We start from the raw sequence: 18,836 nt of genomic DNA on the forward strand, positions 1-18,836 counted from the left end.
ATAGCCAGCAATAAAGGCAGTTCAGTTATCTTTTGGTCCCTATTTCCAAAGCCAACGACACTTATCAAAAAGTGGTAACTGTAGCGGCCCTGAATGAGCCCCGCCAAAAATACAGCGAGTAAGCACGTGATGTACAAAAATGGCCTAGTAGGCTCGCCTCCTGCACTTTCCCCCGCCCAGAAAGCATACAAAAACCCCTCTCTTCGCACAAAAATTTTTTCCCTTTCCCTCTTCCTCTGCTCGTCTGCTTCAGTACGTATCCTCTCAACCCTCATGCCCCGCCTCCTCTCCCCGTTCCAACATCCTACCTCTCCATAGCTTTTCCATATTTTCTAACTGACCTTTCCAGCACCTCTACGCATTCTTGGCCGTAGTATCTGAGCGTTCTCCTGGTCTCTTCTAGTCTCTTCCAAAGAACTACAAGATATCGAATCTTTTTCCATCCCAAACTCTCCCAATTTTCACATTTAAATCCCGCCACCATGGGGTAAGCATCCACCGATTCCATCTTGATTAATTTCTTCGACTAACTCTGGCGTTCTTTCCCATCACACAGTAAGGAAGACAAGACTCACATTAACCTCGTCGTCATCGGCCACGTCGATTCGGGCAAATCTACCACCACTGGTAAGCAACCCCTCCAAACACACTATGGCTGTATCGCGAGACTTTTCTGACCACTATACTCTCGATAGGTCATTTGATCTACAAATGCGGTGGTATTGACAGCCGTACCATTGAGAAGTTCGAAAAGGTAAAGAAGAATTTTTGTCTTCATTTTACTTCCAAAAATTTTTTTTGGCTCTGTTACCCCTCTGTTTTGGTTTTCGCTAGTTCCTCATCTGCAGCCACAATACATCCAGCGCAACTGACCCATGCATTGCCCCTCCACTTGGCATCATTTTTCTCCAACCAATCATAATTCTCATTGATGCGCTTTGTGATATTTTTATTTTCGGGGAGAATTTCCCAGGGAAAACAGGTTTTAACATTTCCCTAAACATATTCTAACTGTCTACCTATAGGAAGCCGAAGAGTTGGGCAAGAAATCCTTCAAATATGCGTGGGTCCTTGACAAACTGAAGTCTGAGCGTGAGCGTGGTATCACCATCGATATTGCCCTCTGGAAATTCGAGACTCCGAAGTACAGTGTCACTGTCATTGGTGAGTGCTTTTTACCCTTCTTAAGCAGATTTCAACTTCCAGAGTATCTACTCTAACATATCCGCTTAGATGCTCCCGGCCATCGTGACTTCATCAAGAACATGATCACTGGTACCTCCCAGGCTGACTGCGCTATCCTCATCATTGCTGCCGGTACTGGTGAGTTCGAGGCTGGTATCTCCAAGGATGGCCAGACTCGTGAGCACGCTCTGCTTGCTTTCACCCTTGGTGTGAGGCAACTCATCGTTGCCATCAACAAGATGGACACCACCAAGTGGTCCGAGTCCCGTTTCAACGAAATCATCAAGGAGGTTTCCAACTTCATCAAGAAGGTCGGATATAACCCCAAGGCTGTTCCCTTCGTGCCAATCTCTGGTTTCGAGGGTGACAACATGATTGAACCCTCCCCCAACTGCACATGGTACAAGGGCTGGAACAAGGAGACTGCCTCTGGCAAGTCTTCTGGTAAAACCCTTCTCGATGCCATTGACGCCATTGAACCCCCAACCCGTCCTACCGATAAGCCCCTCCGTCTTCCCCTCCAGGATGTGTACAAAATCTCTGGTATTGGCACTGTTCCCGTCGGACGTGTTGAGACTGGTGTCATCAAGCCCGGTATGGTCGTGACTTTCGCTCCCTCCAACGTCACCACTGAAGTCAAGTCCGTCGAAATGCACCACCAACAACTCCAGGCTGGTTACCCTGGCGACAACGTCGGCTTCAACGTCAAGAACGTTTCAGTCAAGGAAGTCCGCCGTGGCAACGTTGCTGGCGACTCCAAAAATGATCCCCCTAAGGGCTGCGAATCCTTCAATGCCCAGGTCATCGTCCTTAACCACCCCGGCCAGGTTGGCGCTGGTTATGCCCCAGTCCTCGACTGCCACACTGCCCACATTGCTTGCAAGTTCTCTGAGCTTATTGAGAAGATCGACCGCCGTACCGGAAAGTCTGTTGAGAACAACCCCAAGTTCATCAAGTCTGGTGATGCTGCTATCGTCAAGATGGTTCCCTCCAAGCCCATGTGCGTGGAGCCCTTCACTGACTATCCCCCTCTTGGACGTTTCGCTGTCCGTGACATGAGACAAACCGTAAGTTTTTAAATTCTTCGCTATTCATATATGTGAATCCGTTGACTAATTACCTTAAACCCATACAGGTCGCTGTCGGTGTCATCAAGTCCGTCATCAAGTCTGACAAGACTGCTGGCAAGGTCACCAAGGCCGCGCAGAAGGCCACCAAGAAATAAATTGGCTAGGCCCCAACACTCCCTCAGACAAAAAATGCCAGAGCGACAAAAAGAGGGGATAATCAAATACATGGCCATCTGGGTGATGAGCAAATAGGAGGCGTTTTACTTTCTCCCTTTCCTCATTACATGTGAAAAAGCGGGCGAAATATGGCGACTTGACATGGGCCCTTTGCAAACCTTGGTTGGTTTCATTCTTCCTGCCATCCCCTCCTTTGCATTCCCTGGATTCCCTGTCTCCCATTTCCCTTGGCATTTATGTTTTTTCGTGTCCTCCCTAGTTAAAAAGGAAAAGTGGCTTTACGATTTATTTTCTCTTTTTCTATTAATTAGATGGGCCTTTCTTACAAACAACACCCTCCCCTTCAAATCCCTTTCCTTTTTGTTTTCCTTTGTCTTTATGAGTACGAATCCCAAAAATTCCAAATATTAATGACCGTGTTTTTACCCTTTTTAGAAAGTTGGGCGCTCTTCTTCATAATGGCTGTTGTTCGATGTAGTTTAAACCTCATGCATGCAATTCTTTGGTGCATTGGGGAAGGACAAAACAAGCAAAATTGTAATAAATCATGATGCCAAGTGAATGCCGCCTTTCATGAGAGGCATTTTATCACATCTATGGGTGGCATTTCACCCCACCATTCCCCCGCCATGCCTGACCTACGCAGTATAGCCCTCTGATGGATGAGACCTCTGAGTTCTACCTATTGTTTCACTATTAGTTATGAGTAATAACACCTCTTCTTATTAAAAAAATCGATATTTTACGATTTCCTCCTTGAGTCCGTATCCCTGCAACGGGATCGATTGTATTGTAACAAGCCTCGTTTCACCTTCAGAATAGCGTGGAAGCCACCTAGCCATGTGAATGGTCTTTAAGTTCTATGCACTGTAGTTCCATCTACTTAGGAACACTTGAGCAACGGCGTGAGCAAGTCATGTTCTAATTCTTTTTGATTACGTGGGCCGAATTGAGGGAAGCTCGAAATTTGCTTTACCCCTGGATTTGCAACATTGCATGCATAATGACAACGAGTAACCAGAATCATGTTATGGATAGAAAGAAACACAGTTCATCGCCTCCCCATCGATCTAGACTCCGAGTTCCAAAGGCTAGCCAATGGGGATGGGGCTCGCAAACGCGACGACCAATTGTACGCCGGCGCACGACCTTTCATACTAATACCCCATTAGTTGGTAATTATTACCGCCATATACGGAGATAAATTACAGCCAATGGTCAGGAGCCACATACGGAGTCAGGCGCCTTGGTACAGCGCGACCAGGGACGTCATGCTGGCTGTTTTGGGCAGTGGGTATTAATACCAAGGCTGTGGCAGAGAAAAAGCCGCATCCAACCCCGTTCCAGCAATTCTCGAAATCCTAACACAATCTCCGATTCAATCTCTTTCTCTTCGATCTACTCTCTATATAAACATCCAGCTAATGCTAAGAAGAAATACATATCTCCCATTTACGAGCCGATATTACTGTTTTTTGCACGTTGGGTTCCATCTCCTTGGACTTTGATTGAGCTCGTCCCGCTCGCTCTCCTACACCCTCTAAACTGGGTCAACTACCTGTTGAGCTGATACTTACGTTGATGAGGGATAGAATTTATCCCAGAGACCGACAAAGGTAAGCAATGCGCACACAGTATCTATCACAAAAATCCTCGTTCTCAGCTTCCCTGTGTTGAGGTTGTGCAAACCAATTGAACAGAACGTTCCCGCTATCTATCCCTCTTCTTATTCCATTCCCCTTGTTTGTTAAGTATGATTGCTGTTCCCCACATTATTGATTCTGCAACGCCTGGATGCATGCCTTGATTGCTTAGTCGAGGTTTCATGCCCCTCCCCTTGACCGAGTCATACATGAGCTTCTTCATCACCCAGTTACTTTGGGTTGTTGAAGCAAACGGAAATGAAGGAGGGCTTATGCAAATGCTCGAGCGAAGATGAGGAATGGAGGCAATAAAAGGGATATGGTTTCGCAGTTGAAAAGAAAAACCATTGCGAGCAAAATCAACATATTCAAGAAAGTAAGAAAACAGGCAGAAGATACAAGGTCTACAGGGGAGGGGTTTCAGCTTAGGCGGAGAGACTGAACCAAGTTCTTCATTTGTTTTGTTTTCTTCTTTTCGAAGAGCAGCATACTTCTCTATCTTGCTTCAACTACTTTCTCAAAAGCCCAGAAACTAATTAGGATTAGCAGCTCAGTTACCTTTTATTTGACCGTTCGCTACTATCCAATCGGTAAGACACGATGTCGACGAAAGCGGTTCCAATAGTTCCTCCCCGTCCATCACGGTCTCCAAATACCGTATCGTCTCAAATGCCAAAAGTGCCTCCGCGCCCAAACAGCCGCCGCGTCGGTCGCTCTGTGTCCCCTAATCACGATGGCTATGCTCCGTCACCATTAAACGAATTGCCAGCTGGGTCGAGTACGAGAAATCAACATTCTAGCGATGCTTCCAATACTCCCGCTCGTCCTCCCGCTCGTCCTCCGAGTGTTGCTCTGCCGTCGGTTGGTCAGGAAGGGATGGAATATGAGGGCCTAGATTACCAAAATGCAAGCATGGAGAACAAGGAGGAAAGCCACGACCCTCCTGTGGAAACACGAAATGTGAATCGCGACCTACATCTTCACGCTCCGAAGCCATCATTGCCATCTTCCAGCGCTGAAGCGCAGGTGCGGGCCGTCACCAGAACCAGCCCACAACAGGCTGCCGCCGCGGGTTTTGGGAATGCTACATCCTCCCCTGACCTCGATGATATGGATCGCCCGGGGTCCGGAAATTTAATGCCTAGCCTTTCTCAACAGGTATCTTCTTTTTCTTCAACGAACCGTAGAACATCCATACAGTATGGAGAGGAAGGAGGTATCCCTGAAATTGGCCAGCGTGTACCAATGGACCCTAACGCAGGCGATGTGCAAGCCCCGTCGCCATCTCCGTATTGTGATGAAGGGCATCACCACGGAGTAAGTAGCGGTGGGCAACAGCGAGCCGGGAACATCCACCAGCGTCCTAAAAGCAGCCGAGAAAACTCCCTTCCACCGGGTAGCTATGGGCTTCACGGCCATGGAGTTCACCCGACTGGCAATTTTGAAAGGGCTTGGTATGACAAACACCCTGATGAACTGGCACGCGAAGAACAGGGCCTGTATGGACCAGGCCTAGGGCATGAACGGCCTGAGTGGGCTTTAAGCGGTGATGATTTGAATAGGATTGTAAAGACCTCCGCGAGCACAGGTCTTGGTTTGGGTAAGATACGATTCAGTTAGAAGAACTATACGCACTCTTGCTATTAGGAAGTGAATCTAACTCTTTATAGCAACTCATGCGGACGTTCCAGGCATACCCCAGGAAGAACTGGCATACCTGGCGACCGACGAACTTACTTCTCGGCTTGCATCTGCACCTCCTGAATCTGTTTTGTCCAAGGGTGAGTATCACCAGTCACAAGACTCAGTAGAGAATCCCCTTAAGGAATATATTGTTACATCAGCAGCAGATACTAAACGTAGTGTTCCACAAGCAGGCCTTCAGGAGAAGGAGAAAGTAATCCATATCGATGAGCCGCTTCATCGCCAACACCACCCTGATGGCTTTGCCCCCGCACCAGAGGACCATAAACCACATGGCGCCCAGTCATTGGAGGAGCCTAGTTGGGCCGAAGAGGGTCCAAATGATGCCCCTGTGCTTGCAGCAGACGAAATCGAACCAGGTGCAGAGCATTTACCACCTGCCATCTCGCCCACTTTCGAGCACGGCTCTCCCACTCTTAAGGGTCAAAGTCGATCACACAGCCGCACTGAAAGTCGTCCGAGTAGCCAGCCATCCCTTACCCATGGTGGAGTGTCAAGCAGGGTGAGGTTTGGCTCACGAAGTGAGGAACGCGAGGAAATGCATACAGAACTTGAAGACGTTCGAGAATATGAACCACTATTCCCAGACGACGATGAGGAGGCGAAAATAACTGCGTCTACAGAGCGATTTAAACGTCAACCTATGCCACATAGATTCCCGAGTAAGGATATTTGGGAAGATGCTCCGGAATGCTTACAACTGGAAGCTACAGTCTCAACTCTAGATGTTCCAAGTGAACATGTCGGTAATGAGGAGAAGTCCCCATTGGAACGGCCAGAGCATCAAACTTTGCAGAGCAGGCATGGGGCTGCACCAAGTCCTATATCCCCATCAAACGAGCAAAGCCACCTTGAGGATGAAAAGACATCCATTTCGGAGTGCAAACAGCGTTTCCCAAGTAAGGATATTTGGGAGGATGTTCCTGACAGTCAACGACTCGTCACAACAGTCCAGACTCCACAGGAGGTGACGACAGCAACTTCACCTGAAAGCCCAACAAAACCCGCAACACCTACTTCTCCTGCGCGGCTTTCAAAACCGATACGCCCAGTAGAAGGAAGCGTAACAAGCCCGACCGAGACTAGAAAACCGCCTACAATCCCTAATCGTCCAAAACCTCAAGTCCCTGTACGACCAGCAAAAACACTATCGCACAATTCCAACGAAAACCTAACAAAAACGACATCTACCAGTTCTGTTGATACCACAGCACCTACAGTTGTAAAGGCAAAGCCTCCTATCCCCTCTCGACCTGGGGGGTCCAAGATCGCTGCCTTGAAGGCTGGCTTTCTCTCGCAATTGGAGGGCCAGCTGAAGTTGGGACCTCAAGGCCCCAAGCCTCAAGGGAAGAAACCCGAACCCGAAGAGCTTGTTGAGAAAGTGCCTCTGAGCGATGCTAGAAAGGGCCGAGCGAGGGGACCAGCTAGAAGAAAGCCCGCCGTTCCTGCTGCTGTACCCGCCGCAGAACCCGTTAAAATGCCTGCCGCTCCCACGGTCAAAATCGTAGACCCCTGGAATGTATGGCAAATAGGTGGAGATGGAATTCTCGTGGTTGGCAACACACCTCCCGCCAAGGCTAAATCCATATCACCACCGGATTTTCCTTCTGCCGCAAATCTGGAGCCAAGGCTTAGCGAGAGTTCGAAACAGGCTTCTACTGTACGCGGAGCTACCGTTACATATACGGATGCTTCTCCCGAAGCGACATCCACACCAATTACGACAGAAGAATCCGCTGACCTTGCTCCCGCTGTTGTCGACTCCGCAACGACATCGTCGTCGGTATCGCGAAACCCAATGCCCACCTCACCAACATCGTGCCAAGATAATGGTTTAGAAGCGCCACCACCAACACTTGTCGAAGCGGAGATGGAAGCCAGTGATGATAGACCGCTTGTAACTGGGCCAGATAAGGAGGTTGTTGAGCAAAGCTCTGAACCGACGGAATCATTGGAGAAAGAAACATCGAAAACTTCAGATTCTGTCGGAACTGCTTTGTAATCAAAGGAGGAGGGAGTTGTAGATTAGTTGGGATTTGGATAAACTTTTTCTATATAACGATCATTTATGTTCCCTCTTAAGGTTCTCATGCTTCCTTCTTTTTGGTGGACTTGGGCCTGCTTCTTTGCTTGTGCTGGATTCTATCATTCAAGCTGAAATTTGAATACTTCCAGCAAGAGAGGGAGGGGGAAAAGAAACAAACTTGGAAGCGAAGTGTTGAAATATTGTGCTCTAGATGCGCATCGTCGATTTATTTGTCTCGTTGATATAACTACTCTAACAAAGTCCTGCAAGCCTGTCTCAATTTAGAACTCTATGGTTGAGTGTATTCCTCTTGCCTCCTTAATACACACACACACACACATTGTCTCTCTCTCTAAAATATAGCTTTTACTCCTATTCCCTCCCACTTGCCTACAGATGCCATTCGTGGGATTATTCATCATTTCCAGCCCGTAGAGCAGCAATTATCCAGGCACCTCGTTGAACGTGGTTAGAAACCCGGCTCTCCTCACGACAATTCAAACTACAGCTAGCTCCCACCAACCTCCATATTTAGTAATTACAACGCCAAAGGATCGCAGGGTCCTTTAAAAAAAAAAAGGGAGGAAAAGGGTTAAAACTCGGTTTAAAACTCGATCTATGTCTTGTCTCATCTAGTTCTAGCCATGTTGATGCCCACAGCAAATACTGAGCATCAACATGATTAGGTGTTGATAAGAGTTCAGCTTTTTTATCTTTTTTTTTTCTAGAATCTTGCAATTCTTTGATATTGTGATTACTTCATATATTATTCATCTGTAGATGTAAGAAGAAGTATATACTAATCATTGAAAGTCATTTTTAGCAGAATATCTATCTAGTTGATACACTCTGCTGATGAATGTTGCTGAGAAGTTATAGATGTTTGATCTAGATGATGAGCACTGCTCCCTGGGACTGTCTAGTTGAACATGATTTGAATTTGTAAAGGTGATTGATTATTCTAATCAGGATGAGAGGAGGTTTTCTAACCAACGGTTTGATGCCCGGGGTTAGAAAGCTTTTCATTTTCTAGATCTAACCACGTCCACTTCAACTAGGACCCGAGATAATCGCTATGCCACTCACTGTAACTGAGTTAGAATAAACCATATATTTCTCAAGGGATGATAAACTGGGTTAAAATGTAATATTTGTGATTATGTAGATACATGGAGCCGAACGTTAGGCGAGGGAGAAAATCGCAAACCCCCCCAACCCCCTATCCTATCCTTGCAAAATCCAAAGCATGTGATGTGAGGCCTGACTGAGTTAGGTAGATGTATAACAAAGAAGGGGTGAAATCATCTTGATTTAATTATGCTCGAATCTACTTGAACCAATAAATGCATTCTCGTGCATGTATTGAAAATCACACCGTACACTCACTCATAAACACAAGCACACGCACCGAGCGCCACGTCCACTATGGCAATCATCACCATTACCACCATCATCCTACTGATAATAGAACGAAAACGAATCGAAAGAATGAAGAGAGACGATGCTACGCCAGCAATGCATGCGATACATCCCACAAATGAACTAGCCCTTAATAGAGAATAGAACATAATAGAACAGAATAACACTATGATGAATGATACTATGTAGGATTTTTGCAGACGTGCTGAAAAGTGTTGGGGAGCGAGCGGCAAAAACAAGTCCCCCATTCCATCTAAATAAGAAATGAAACACAAATTGATTAACGCCGCGCCAAGACCCGTGCCTTGCTTCGCATGGCATATTAGGAAAGAAAAATAAGGAGGCAAACAATGTAGAAAATTTTTATCAACAGAAGCAAGCCCCAGACAAAGAACAAGGGAGGGCGGGCGTTTTGCTTCAAAAACAAAAAAGAAAGAAGTGAAGGTAAAAGTATGCGAAAAGAAAGTTGTTGTTTTGTCTGCCGTAGACTGTGAAATACCGGATATCACCAACGTGATAACAAAAATTAAGTAGGAGAAGTGTGTGTATATATACCTATGTCCAGATATTGATGCTGTACAGCGATTATGACCCCCGTCGCGAAAAAGGAAAGAGAAAGAAGTTGGGGTGATGCCGGTGTGTGTGTGTGTGTGTGTGTGTGTGTGTGTGTGTGTGTGTGTTATGAGAGATAGAGAGCGAGAGGAAAGAGAAAGAAACGAAAAAACAATATTTTTCTATTACATCATTATTAGTTTTCATTTCCGGAAGCTCTCGACGCCCAGAATCGGGATTTCGACCGCATCGTCGCTCGGAACTCCCTCATCACGTCGTCGTGCGAAGAAATTGTCACACTCGCAAACAACCATTGCCCACTCCGCCAGCGCGCGGCCGGCATATTTACTCGGTGTGAGGGGGTGATATTGATATTGGTATTGAAATTCCCCGTCCAAATCCGGGTGCGTTTCGAATGCGGTGAAGACAGAAAGGTTAGGTTTTGGATTGGGAGTTAGAGTGGTAGCGGAAGCAGTGTGGCCGATGGTAGAGGTCTGGGTAAGGCTGGAAGCTGCGGTGGTTGTCGTTGTTGCTGTTGTCTTGGAGATGGAGTTTATCTCGGCACCTTCGCTGTCTGAGCTGTCGTCAGAGTTGGATCCGGAGAGAGACTTGGAGGATCCATCGGCTGAGTCAATTTGTTTTGCGTCTTTTGATCGAAGAGATTGGAGGAAAAGCTGGGCGGGAAGAGGTAGGGAAGGTGGGAATAGCCGTCTGTTCTTGGAGGGCCATCTACCACGATCGTTCCACTGAAGGGAGAACCTGAAGGTGTATTTTGGTTGGTTCTTCGCTGGTGGTTGTGGGTTTCCATGTCCAGATGAAACAGGATCCCCAAAGTTTGAGGCGTCGTTTGCACCGTGTTCGCTCTCATCATGGGTACTCTTCGTTGGAGTTACCTCCCCTGGTTTCACATTCGAGGAGCCGGTGAATATAGTTTTCAGTGCCTTCCATCTCCTTCTACCAGATGTGGTGGGTGACTCGGAACACGAATTATTGGGCTCGAGGACTGTCATAGAACCATGGCTTTTGTACGCTGATGGCAGGCTGGAAGAAGTTGCTGGGATGATGTTGTCCAAACAGACAAATAAAGAGGAGGGCTGGTAGTCATTCCTAATGATAAGAATTCGACGCCCAGGCGCTGGGCTGCAAGGTGCAGTCGATAGCGGCGGGATGAGATCCTTCTCAGCCTTTGATTGGCAGAGAAGGAAGTAGTTCCAGATCCCAGTGAGCCTATCCAACAGAGCACTGTATATACGTCTAGATGGTAAAAGACATTTAGCAATCAGCTCACCCATCCATCCAGTGACTTGGGATTTTTCACGACTACTTACAAGTCTTGTGCAGAAGGTTTTCCTTCACACCGGGCCAACCGCCAGCATAGCAGTCTGTGGAAATAGGCGCGTACCATCGGGCTCCAATGATTAAAGTACCTGTAGAAATAGGTTTCGTGCAAGATTATTCCCAAGCATAACGCTTCTTTTCGCTCATCAAGCTTGTTTATCTCATTCCAAGTAGCATAAATGAAAGAGAAAGCCCTCACTTCTGTGAGTGAGTTGTTACTTTCCATCATTTGCTTGCAGACATCTAACCAAAACTTCCAGTCTAGTAAGTCTGGTTGCTGGGTTGATTCGCAATATGGTGGGATAACTGAAACGAGTTCCTCTACGAAATCCAGTAAAACAAAGCATGCGTTATGATCGAAGAGAGACAGTTTCTTGGTGGCGACCTTTAGGATTGCACAAAAGTTTTCCACAAACATTTGCTTTATAAATAACTCAAGGGACCGATCTGTGACAATGTCCTTTAGTAGTAGAATGAGACGATTTTCGGACATGACACGCAGCGAATTTGCAGTTCCCAATGGTATGGCGGAAGCAGAAGCATCTGTGCCATCGATGAAATCTTCAAATGTTGTTGAGGTTATTCCATGAATATCATCCACAGATGAAGCAGTTGACTGTTTGTTGAGAGTATGTTCCATAACAGTCAATATCTGCGCATGAACCGAAAGAAGTCCTGGAACGAAGACATATTTCGACCTTTCGCATCCAGAGGGTAAAAGTTCCGCAACCAAGATGTGGAAATGCTTGGCAAAAACGAAAAAAAGGTCAGTATCTCTCCCTGACCAACGGGAAACCCATGGACCTGACCAATTAACATTGGCCGCACCCAGAGGTGGAGGCGCCTTTCGCCGAAGACAACGGACAGTAGCGGCGTGAGACCTGAAGCATAAGGATCGCAGCGCTACTGGGAAATACGACGCGATGTGGTCAGATGTTTCAACGTCAGCCTTGGCGCTTCTGTCCACGTTGAATCCACTTAAAACCCTTCGGAGAGTATCGGGGTTGGTGGTCCACAGTCGCACAAGAATGTCCGCAACACCGGGGCAAAAAAAGAACGCATAAGTGCATGTTTTACCAGCAAAGGTTACAAGACTTGCAGGGGTTTGTCTCATTGACAATTTGTCAACGCAATATCCGATTTGCGATAGGAGATTTTGAGCGAAGATGTTCCGGATGTTGTGGTGTATAGATTCGATGAGAAAATCTGTCCCGGTTGATTCGAGGGATGTGTTAGAGCTGGAAATTGGGGTTCGAACGTTGAGAGCCGTAAGTGTCGAAGATGATGATGATGAAGTATGTAAGGTTGGAATACGCCATTCTGGCCTTGTCATGATGCCAACAATGGCTTCTAAAAATACTGGTCTATCGACTCCGCTTAAAGACTGGCTAGTTCTCCCATTGAGGACCTCGAGGAGCCCCGTCCACCATTTATTCAAGATATTTATACGTCTATCGAGGTCTTCAGGTCGGAGAAATTGGATGGATTGGTGATTGGCGTAGCGTGAAAGAAACGGAAGCAGGGATGAGCGAAGGACGTTGGCCTTGAGAGAACTACTTTTCGAAGAGAATCTAGACTCTGTTAGCTGACATTATTCTGTTTCCGCTTAGCCCGAATGACTTACTTTTGGTAGTCGGCATCGATACCCCTAAAGACGGACCAAAGCTCGTCCTTCTTTTGCGGTGGGTCTACATTGAGTTGGGGCAATTGGCCAGTACGCCTCCTTGGGACAGGAGGAATATCTTCATTTGGCCCTGCGGAAGAGGCGAAGAGCCTGTCCGATGAAGCTCTCCCGCGTAGCGAGGGAATAGGCGGATGTTTTTGGGAGCTAGCAGGATCTTCAGATTTTAGCTTGGTTCCAGGGGTTTCCGATTTCCAGCTGCCTTTGACGAGAACACTCCTTCGCCGATGCATATCCCGAATGGAGACCCCTTGGGTAGACGCATGCTCTGTCTTGATATGTGGATCTTTTCCTAAAGTGCCATTGCGAATTGTATTGGCAGAAGCTCCACCCTTGCTTCTTACTTCACTGGGTGTTGAAGGAGAAGGAGATCGTGAGGAGATCCATGGCTTGCGAGCTAAGGTCGCAATTGTGCTTGACACGGAGCGTGATTTGGAAGGCCGTTCAATTGGCAAGGACTTCTCAGTGACTTTGTGAGATGACAATTTTGTTGGGCCTTGGTCATCTCCGTCTAAAGATGAAGTTATGACCTCCTTTGCCTTTGGTTTACCATTTGTTAAGCGGATAGAAGCGTGGCGTAGAACTTTCCTGCCAGTTCTAAAGCTACCCTGATCCGCCTTCACTTGCTTCTCGGATGACTGCAGTAGATTCGTCTCTGAAAAAGGCCTTTTCACATCCAATTGGTCTACGTTGGAATCCCGTGCAGGCAGGTGGTTATAGCTGGCGGAACGTGAGAAGGGAGGAGTAGCGTCATGTTGAACCTCCGTGGCAGAGCTAGGCATGCTCTCAAAAGGAGAACAAGGCCAAATTGAACGGAGCAGGTATATGTATTAAGATCAAGAAGTCCAGAATGCAGCTTCAGGGGAGAGGCCAGCTCTCTGTCGAGAAGGTTTCTTGTTTAAACCGATAAGGCTAAAAACCATTGGCGGGATTCGGGATTCGGGATTCAGCTTTGGCAAGGCGCAAGGAGAGGTTTCCTGTTTGGGGGGTCGATTGGAAGGAAGCGCGCTTCTGGAACAGGAAACGGTAAAAGATGGAGGCTCGAAAGGAAATGTGTAGGTAAGGCTAGACGAAGAGACAGCTTGGATAAGTAAAAAGGTCTACAGAGAAGAAGGGAAAAATTAGTTTCCGTTATATTGGCTCTGGTTCAACTTTCACCACGGAAGGCGAACGAGGGTACGGTACCACTCAAACTCACAACCTCGAAGCCTACATGGGAGATGGGGGTCAAATGGGGGTGATCGATTCTCATGCGGGCCGACGCAGTAAAGTAGTAGTATTTAACGAAAGGGCAGCCAGAGGGCTGATGTGGACGTGTATCAAAGATCCCTTACAGGCAGTAGATAAAGAGAACCAGAGTATAAAGAATATGCGGCAGGCGGCGAACAAGGGAAAAAGAACACGGGACAAACGAGGGGCGAGGCAACAGAAGAGCAAAACGAGGTTGAAATAGAAACGAGAGGAAGAACAAGAAGGAGAAGCAGAAGCAGAAGCAGGCTCAGGCTCAGAAACAGGCTTGACAGGGAGTCAGTCAGTCACGTCAGTCCGCACCCTGGGCCAGCAGAGCATGCTGAGTCCGCTTAAAGAACGCCGGATGTGTGAGGCATTCGAAGTGGGCATTTGGCGTGTTTGAGCCTCAGCCGCCGAGCACCGCCTGCCTACTAGCAACGAACTAAGTGTCTACTATGGATTCATTAAATTTAGGATTTGATACAGGTGAGCCTAACTAAGCGTCATCATGTTCTTGACTTTTTGATCTTGCTGCTTCGACAAGCGAATTTTACTTCCTCCACACTATTATTTAGCGCAGATGTGTCTTGGTTTTCGACATATTTCGCCACCAACCTAACCTACCTGCGCCGTGCGCCGACGGCCTACCGATGGCGGTGGATGTTCATCTACAGGGTACTTGTAGACAGGGGCCGGGAATAAAGGATGTGAAAACGAACAAATAATTGGAACTAAACGCAACACAAACGAAAGCTTAGACAGGAGACAGAGAGGAAGATGGTCGTCGCCTCAACATAGTTGGTGACAATCGCCATACAATTTATAGACCGGATGTCGCTTCTGACATTTGGTTTTGTTTCTCTCAGCGCACTGTTTGCCCGGTGGCCCCGATTTTGTCTCAATTGCTCCTTGGGACTTCGCAAAGCTTAAATAAATATACAGCTCTCAACTTAAAGCATGATCATGCCCGAGCGGTTGCTCTTGCACCACTGATTATATAATTAGAAAAATTTGGATCGGAGAGAATACGGATCAGATACGAAGCACTGCGCTGGCATCCCACCTGCGGATGTTCAACGGACGGGCCGGCTCAAAAAGAAAACAAGGCCAACAAGGCCAGGCCCAGAACTCCTTTGAAGAGGTGGCTGACAGTCTGAAAAACAAATGACAACGATGACAGAGCGAAATAAGGTCGGCCATACGGAGTCAAATCTTGGAAGCGGTGTTGGATTTCCTTGTTTAGAGCTCGCTGGGCTGCTGGGGTTCGTGCTACAAAATATGGTTGATGTCTTTCATACAAAGTATCCGGGGCCCTGCCGCACACTGGTTGCGATTGATGAAGTATCGACTCTGTATTTTCGAATACAGCGATCCATGTTTTGATGCTATTCTCTCTTTCCCTCCCGCCACCCTTTGCATCATATATCTTGCCATGATTCTAATCGATACTTTATGTTCGCTACTAGTATCCAAGTGAACTGGGTGAAATGGCCGCCGAGTATCATTGTCGATGCATGGACCATGTACTGTACTTGGACTGTACAGTACATACATTTACTTCTGTGTAGTTTCTAGATAGCGCATCGGTCGCGGCGGAGTCCGGGAAGACCAGCAATGCACGCAAATAAAGTTGAGCCTCCTTCCAATGTCCATCTAAACTTTTTCGAGCTTATGCCTGTATGGCAAAGTCCCTTGTACATATTCAGAGTAGTTGCATGCTGGCTATAGAAATGGTAATATCCGTCCAGATAAATTCTGGAGTCGAGATATTCTGTCCTGTGCGACAGTTCCCCTAGAAACCAGCGCACACGGAATCCAAGCTCTGAAAATGCAAGTTCAGTTCAAGCTCACATTGAGCCCACAAGCAGGGGTATTTCATAAGAAGGAGCATATAAAAAATTCGGGCGAGGAAACAAAATATATATTTTGAAATGTATAGATTTACAGGATTTTCGGTGTCCATTCACAAATACACAAGGTCTATTGAAAAGGGCGCTCGCTGTTCCTCTCTTCCACCGCGAGTACTCCAATTTAATGAGCAGCAGGCGCCTCGTCTTCGTCTTCAAACCAATCCTCTTCGACGACGGCGGGTTCGCTGCTAGTCGCTTGACCTTCCACCTCAACCTCCTGTGTCTCGTATGCCTTAAGATCAGCGGCAAGGTTGGCCTCCTCGGGGGATGGAGGTGGCTTTGGAGCGCTGAACTTCTGGACGTGTGCATCGGCATCGGAGGGCTGACTTGGCGGGAACTTGTACGCACGAACCTCGCGGAGATACATGTCTTGCACGAGCTCGGCTAGGAAAGAGGTACGAGAATTTTCCATGTCAGCCATCAAGTATATACCCAACCCGCCTCTAAGCTGGGGTTCCTCTATGTAACTGTAGAGATATATGTGTATATACCTTGTCTAATGGGGGTAGCGATGAAAGTGCGACGAGCGGCTGTTAGAGGTTGTCGACCCATTCGGGCCAGGAGGCAACGCTGCGGAGCGATCAGTCAGCAGGAACTCGATGGCAGTAGTATGGGGGCGTCAATGACTCTTACCGATACTCTAAGCGATTGAGACATCATCGCGAATGTGGAAGATGCAGACGACAAGACTTTGTTTATCGTGGCTTTGCCCGGGAAAGGTTCGTCGTTGATGCCCAGCTGGCTCTCGTCAAGATCCGGATTGAGTTTGGCATGAATTGGCTGACTCATCGTATATCACGTGATATTCGCCGCCATCTGCCTAAATGAGGCCTCGCTGCTCTTTCACTGGTCAAGAGTCGACAACTCTCTCGCAACCACCTTTGATTCTTCCACGCTTGAGTCTCCGTCCCTGGATATCCACCTGCTACAAGTGCCAGTACATCGCAGTTGGATTTGGACGTGTTTCTGGAGTGTTTCTGGGGCATCAACCAGAGCTGGAATCGTCGTTTCCACACCGGTCGTGAACTCTGATCTTTCTCCTCACTCAACGTCGTGGGAACTATTAGAAGTCTGGCTCGCCACGGAAGCCTCAGCTGGAGTACCTCAAGACTTCATCTCGAAGCGCCGGGATTTTTGCGCCGGAGAGCTTGAGCACTGTTCTGTGCGGTTTGAACAGTTCTTAGCAGTTTCGTGAAAGGTAAATCTGAGAAAGATTTGCTACATTGAGGGTTGCGTGGCTGTCCGCATCCAGCTGCTTCTTTTATGAAGTCAAAAAATGCCATCCACACTCATGTCTACCTCTGCCTGCCTTGCAAATATTATGATATCTGAATCAGCATCAGTAAAGATACGTTCGTTTATGAAAAGCTAACGTGATCGTGAAGTGATAGTGGACGCATTCTTCTAGGTGTCAAGATCTGGATAAAGATTTTGCCATTTGTCCACTTTTTCTTCTTTCCTCGAGCTCTCTGGGCAATCGCGCCCTTGATCTATTGCAGTCGCCAAACTGTATTCGCCGTTGTTTATACGTGTTTACGCATCGCAACATAATCTCACAGCTACTTATAAAACCATTAGAAGGCGCCAGAGCGACCGACTGAGTGGAAAAAAAATTACCAAGGGAAAGAAAATGACCGTTCTGGGGACTGCGAATCGAAATGAACCTGGTACATTGTGGAAAGAAAACCTCGCCGCTCACTTGATTTGCCCCGAGTGCAGGGAAACTCCTCCCAATCTCGTAACCCCAGATTCCCACGAGACCATTTGTGGGAGCTGCGGCCTCGTATTGGCAGATAGAGAGATTGATCAGCACTCAGAATGGCGTACGTTCTCGAATGATGACCAAAATAACGATGATCCTTCCCGTGTTGGAGATGCAGCGAATCCGCTGCTGAATGGCAACCAGCTTGAGACCCAAATCTCATATGGTGCTGGAGGATCTCGAAGCCGCGAGTTGCACCGGGCTCAAAATAAAATGTCCAGTGAGAAGACCAACAAGGCTTTGCTGGCGGCCTATAAGGAAATAGGTGCACTTTGTGATGGATTTAATATCCCTAAAAATGTGGCGGACACTGCCAAATATCTGTTTAAGATAGTGGACGATGCAAAGGCATTCAAAGGCAAGTCACAGGATGTGATCATCGCGGGGTGCATATTCATTGCTTGTCGGCAGTGCAAAGTTCCTCGAACTTTCACTGAGATATTTGCCGTGACACGCGTTACCAAAAAGGAAATCGGGCGGATCTACAAAGCTCTTGAGAAATTTTTCACTGCTCAAAACTTGGAGCGAATCAATTCCGTAGTCTCGAGTGGTGGTAAGCTCAGACCACCACAAAAACTCATTTGCACTGTTGACTATTCTAATTCTAACCCTCTGAAAATTATAGGTGTTCCGGACCCCAATGAGACGTATACAGCCACAACATCAACAAAACCCAGCGATCTCTGCAACCGGTTTTGCAATCTTCTCGATCTTCCATTCCAAGTCACCAACGTGTCGTCTGCGTTGGCTGACCGGGTTACATCCACCGGTGAGCTTGCCGGTCGCTCTCCACTCTCGATTGTGGCCGCTTCCATCTACATGGCGTCCTTCCTGATGGGACAGGGAAAAACTGCCAAAGAGATCTCTAGCGTTGCTCATGTCAGCGACGGGACAATCCGGGGAGCTTACAAGCAACTCTACGCTGAGAGAGAACGGCTGGTCGACCCGGCTTGGATCAAGGATGGCAAGGGTGACTTAAGAAATCTCCCTCCCAGCTAGATATATCGATATCCATTGATTCATCGCCTTGATCGCATATTTGTCCCTTCCCAGTCCTAAACTCAATCTATCAATTTACGAATAACCCGAGTTGGGAGAAAAGCCAGGGAAGAAAGAATGACACCCAACAAAATTGTGAA

The 18,836-nt window shown here is 47.4% G+C and overlaps 6 protein-coding genes across 6 annotated transcripts; 3 read left to right on the forward strand and 3 right to left on the reverse strand.

Moving 5' to 3' along the window:
* Positions 1-349: 349 nt before the first annotated feature.
* Positions 350-3,025, forward strand: HCBG_06718 (translation elongation factor eEF-1 alpha; the record flags this gene model as incomplete). The annotated part of the gene is made up of 6 exons (XM_045433767.1): positions 350-487; positions 557-627; positions 696-754; positions 1,026-1,164; positions 1,234-2,252; positions 2,321-3,025. 6 exons carry the CDS (start codon positions 483-485, stop codon positions 2,408-2,410), a joined length of 1,383 nt encoding a protein of 460 aa, XP_045285248.1.
* HCBG_06719 (uncharacterized protein) lies at positions 3,004-4,286 on the reverse strand (the record flags this gene model as incomplete). The annotated part of the gene is made up of 4 exons (XM_045433768.1): positions 3,004-3,114; positions 3,179-3,266; positions 3,666-3,710; positions 4,204-4,286. The coding sequence occupies 4 exons, from the start codon at positions 4,284-4,286 to the stop codon at positions 3,004-3,006; spliced, it is 327 nt and encodes a 108-aa protein (XP_045285249.1).
* A 389-nt stretch (positions 4,287-4,675) lies between these two features.
* On the forward strand, positions 4,676-8,108 carry HCBG_06720 (uncharacterized protein; the record flags this gene model as incomplete). The annotated part of the gene is made up of 3 exons (XM_045433769.1): positions 4,676-5,675; positions 5,746-6,441; positions 6,505-8,108. The coding sequence occupies 3 exons, from the start codon at positions 4,676-4,678 to the stop codon at positions 7,779-7,781; spliced, it is 2,973 nt and encodes a 990-aa protein (XP_045285250.1).
* Positions 8,109-9,963: 1,855 nt separating this feature from the next.
* HCBG_06721 (uncharacterized protein) lies at positions 9,964-13,577 on the reverse strand (the record flags this gene model as incomplete). The annotated part of the gene is made up of 3 exons (XM_045433770.1): positions 9,964-11,018; positions 11,105-12,667; positions 12,739-13,577. 3 exons carry the CDS (start codon positions 13,575-13,577, stop codon positions 9,980-9,982), a joined length of 3,441 nt encoding a protein of 1,146 aa, XP_045285251.1.
* Positions 13,578-15,926: 2,349 nt separating this feature from the next.
* Positions 15,927-16,724, reverse strand: HCBG_06722 (uncharacterized protein; the record flags this gene model as incomplete). The annotated part of the gene is made up of 3 exons (XM_045433771.1): positions 15,927-16,319; positions 16,427-16,505; positions 16,569-16,724. 3 exons carry the CDS (start codon positions 16,722-16,724, stop codon positions 16,057-16,059), a joined length of 498 nt encoding a protein of 165 aa, XP_045285252.1.
* Positions 16,725-16,839: 115 nt separating this feature from the next.
* HCBG_06723 (transcription initiation protein) lies at positions 16,840-18,696 on the forward strand (the record flags this gene model as incomplete). The annotated part of the gene is made up of 2 exons (XM_045433772.1): positions 16,840-18,250; positions 18,323-18,696. 2 exons carry the CDS (start codon positions 17,566-17,568, stop codon positions 18,694-18,696), a joined length of 1,059 nt encoding a protein of 352 aa, XP_045285253.1.
* Positions 18,697-18,836: the final 140 nt, after the last annotated feature.

The sequence above is a fragment of the Histoplasma capsulatum genome, assembly GCF_000150115.1.
Source record: "Histoplasma capsulatum G186AR genomic scaffold supercont2.10, whole genome shotgun sequence".
In the NCBI taxonomy this organism is placed as follows: domain Eukaryota; kingdom Fungi; phylum Ascomycota; class Eurotiomycetes; order Onygenales; family Ajellomycetaceae; genus Histoplasma; species Histoplasma capsulatum.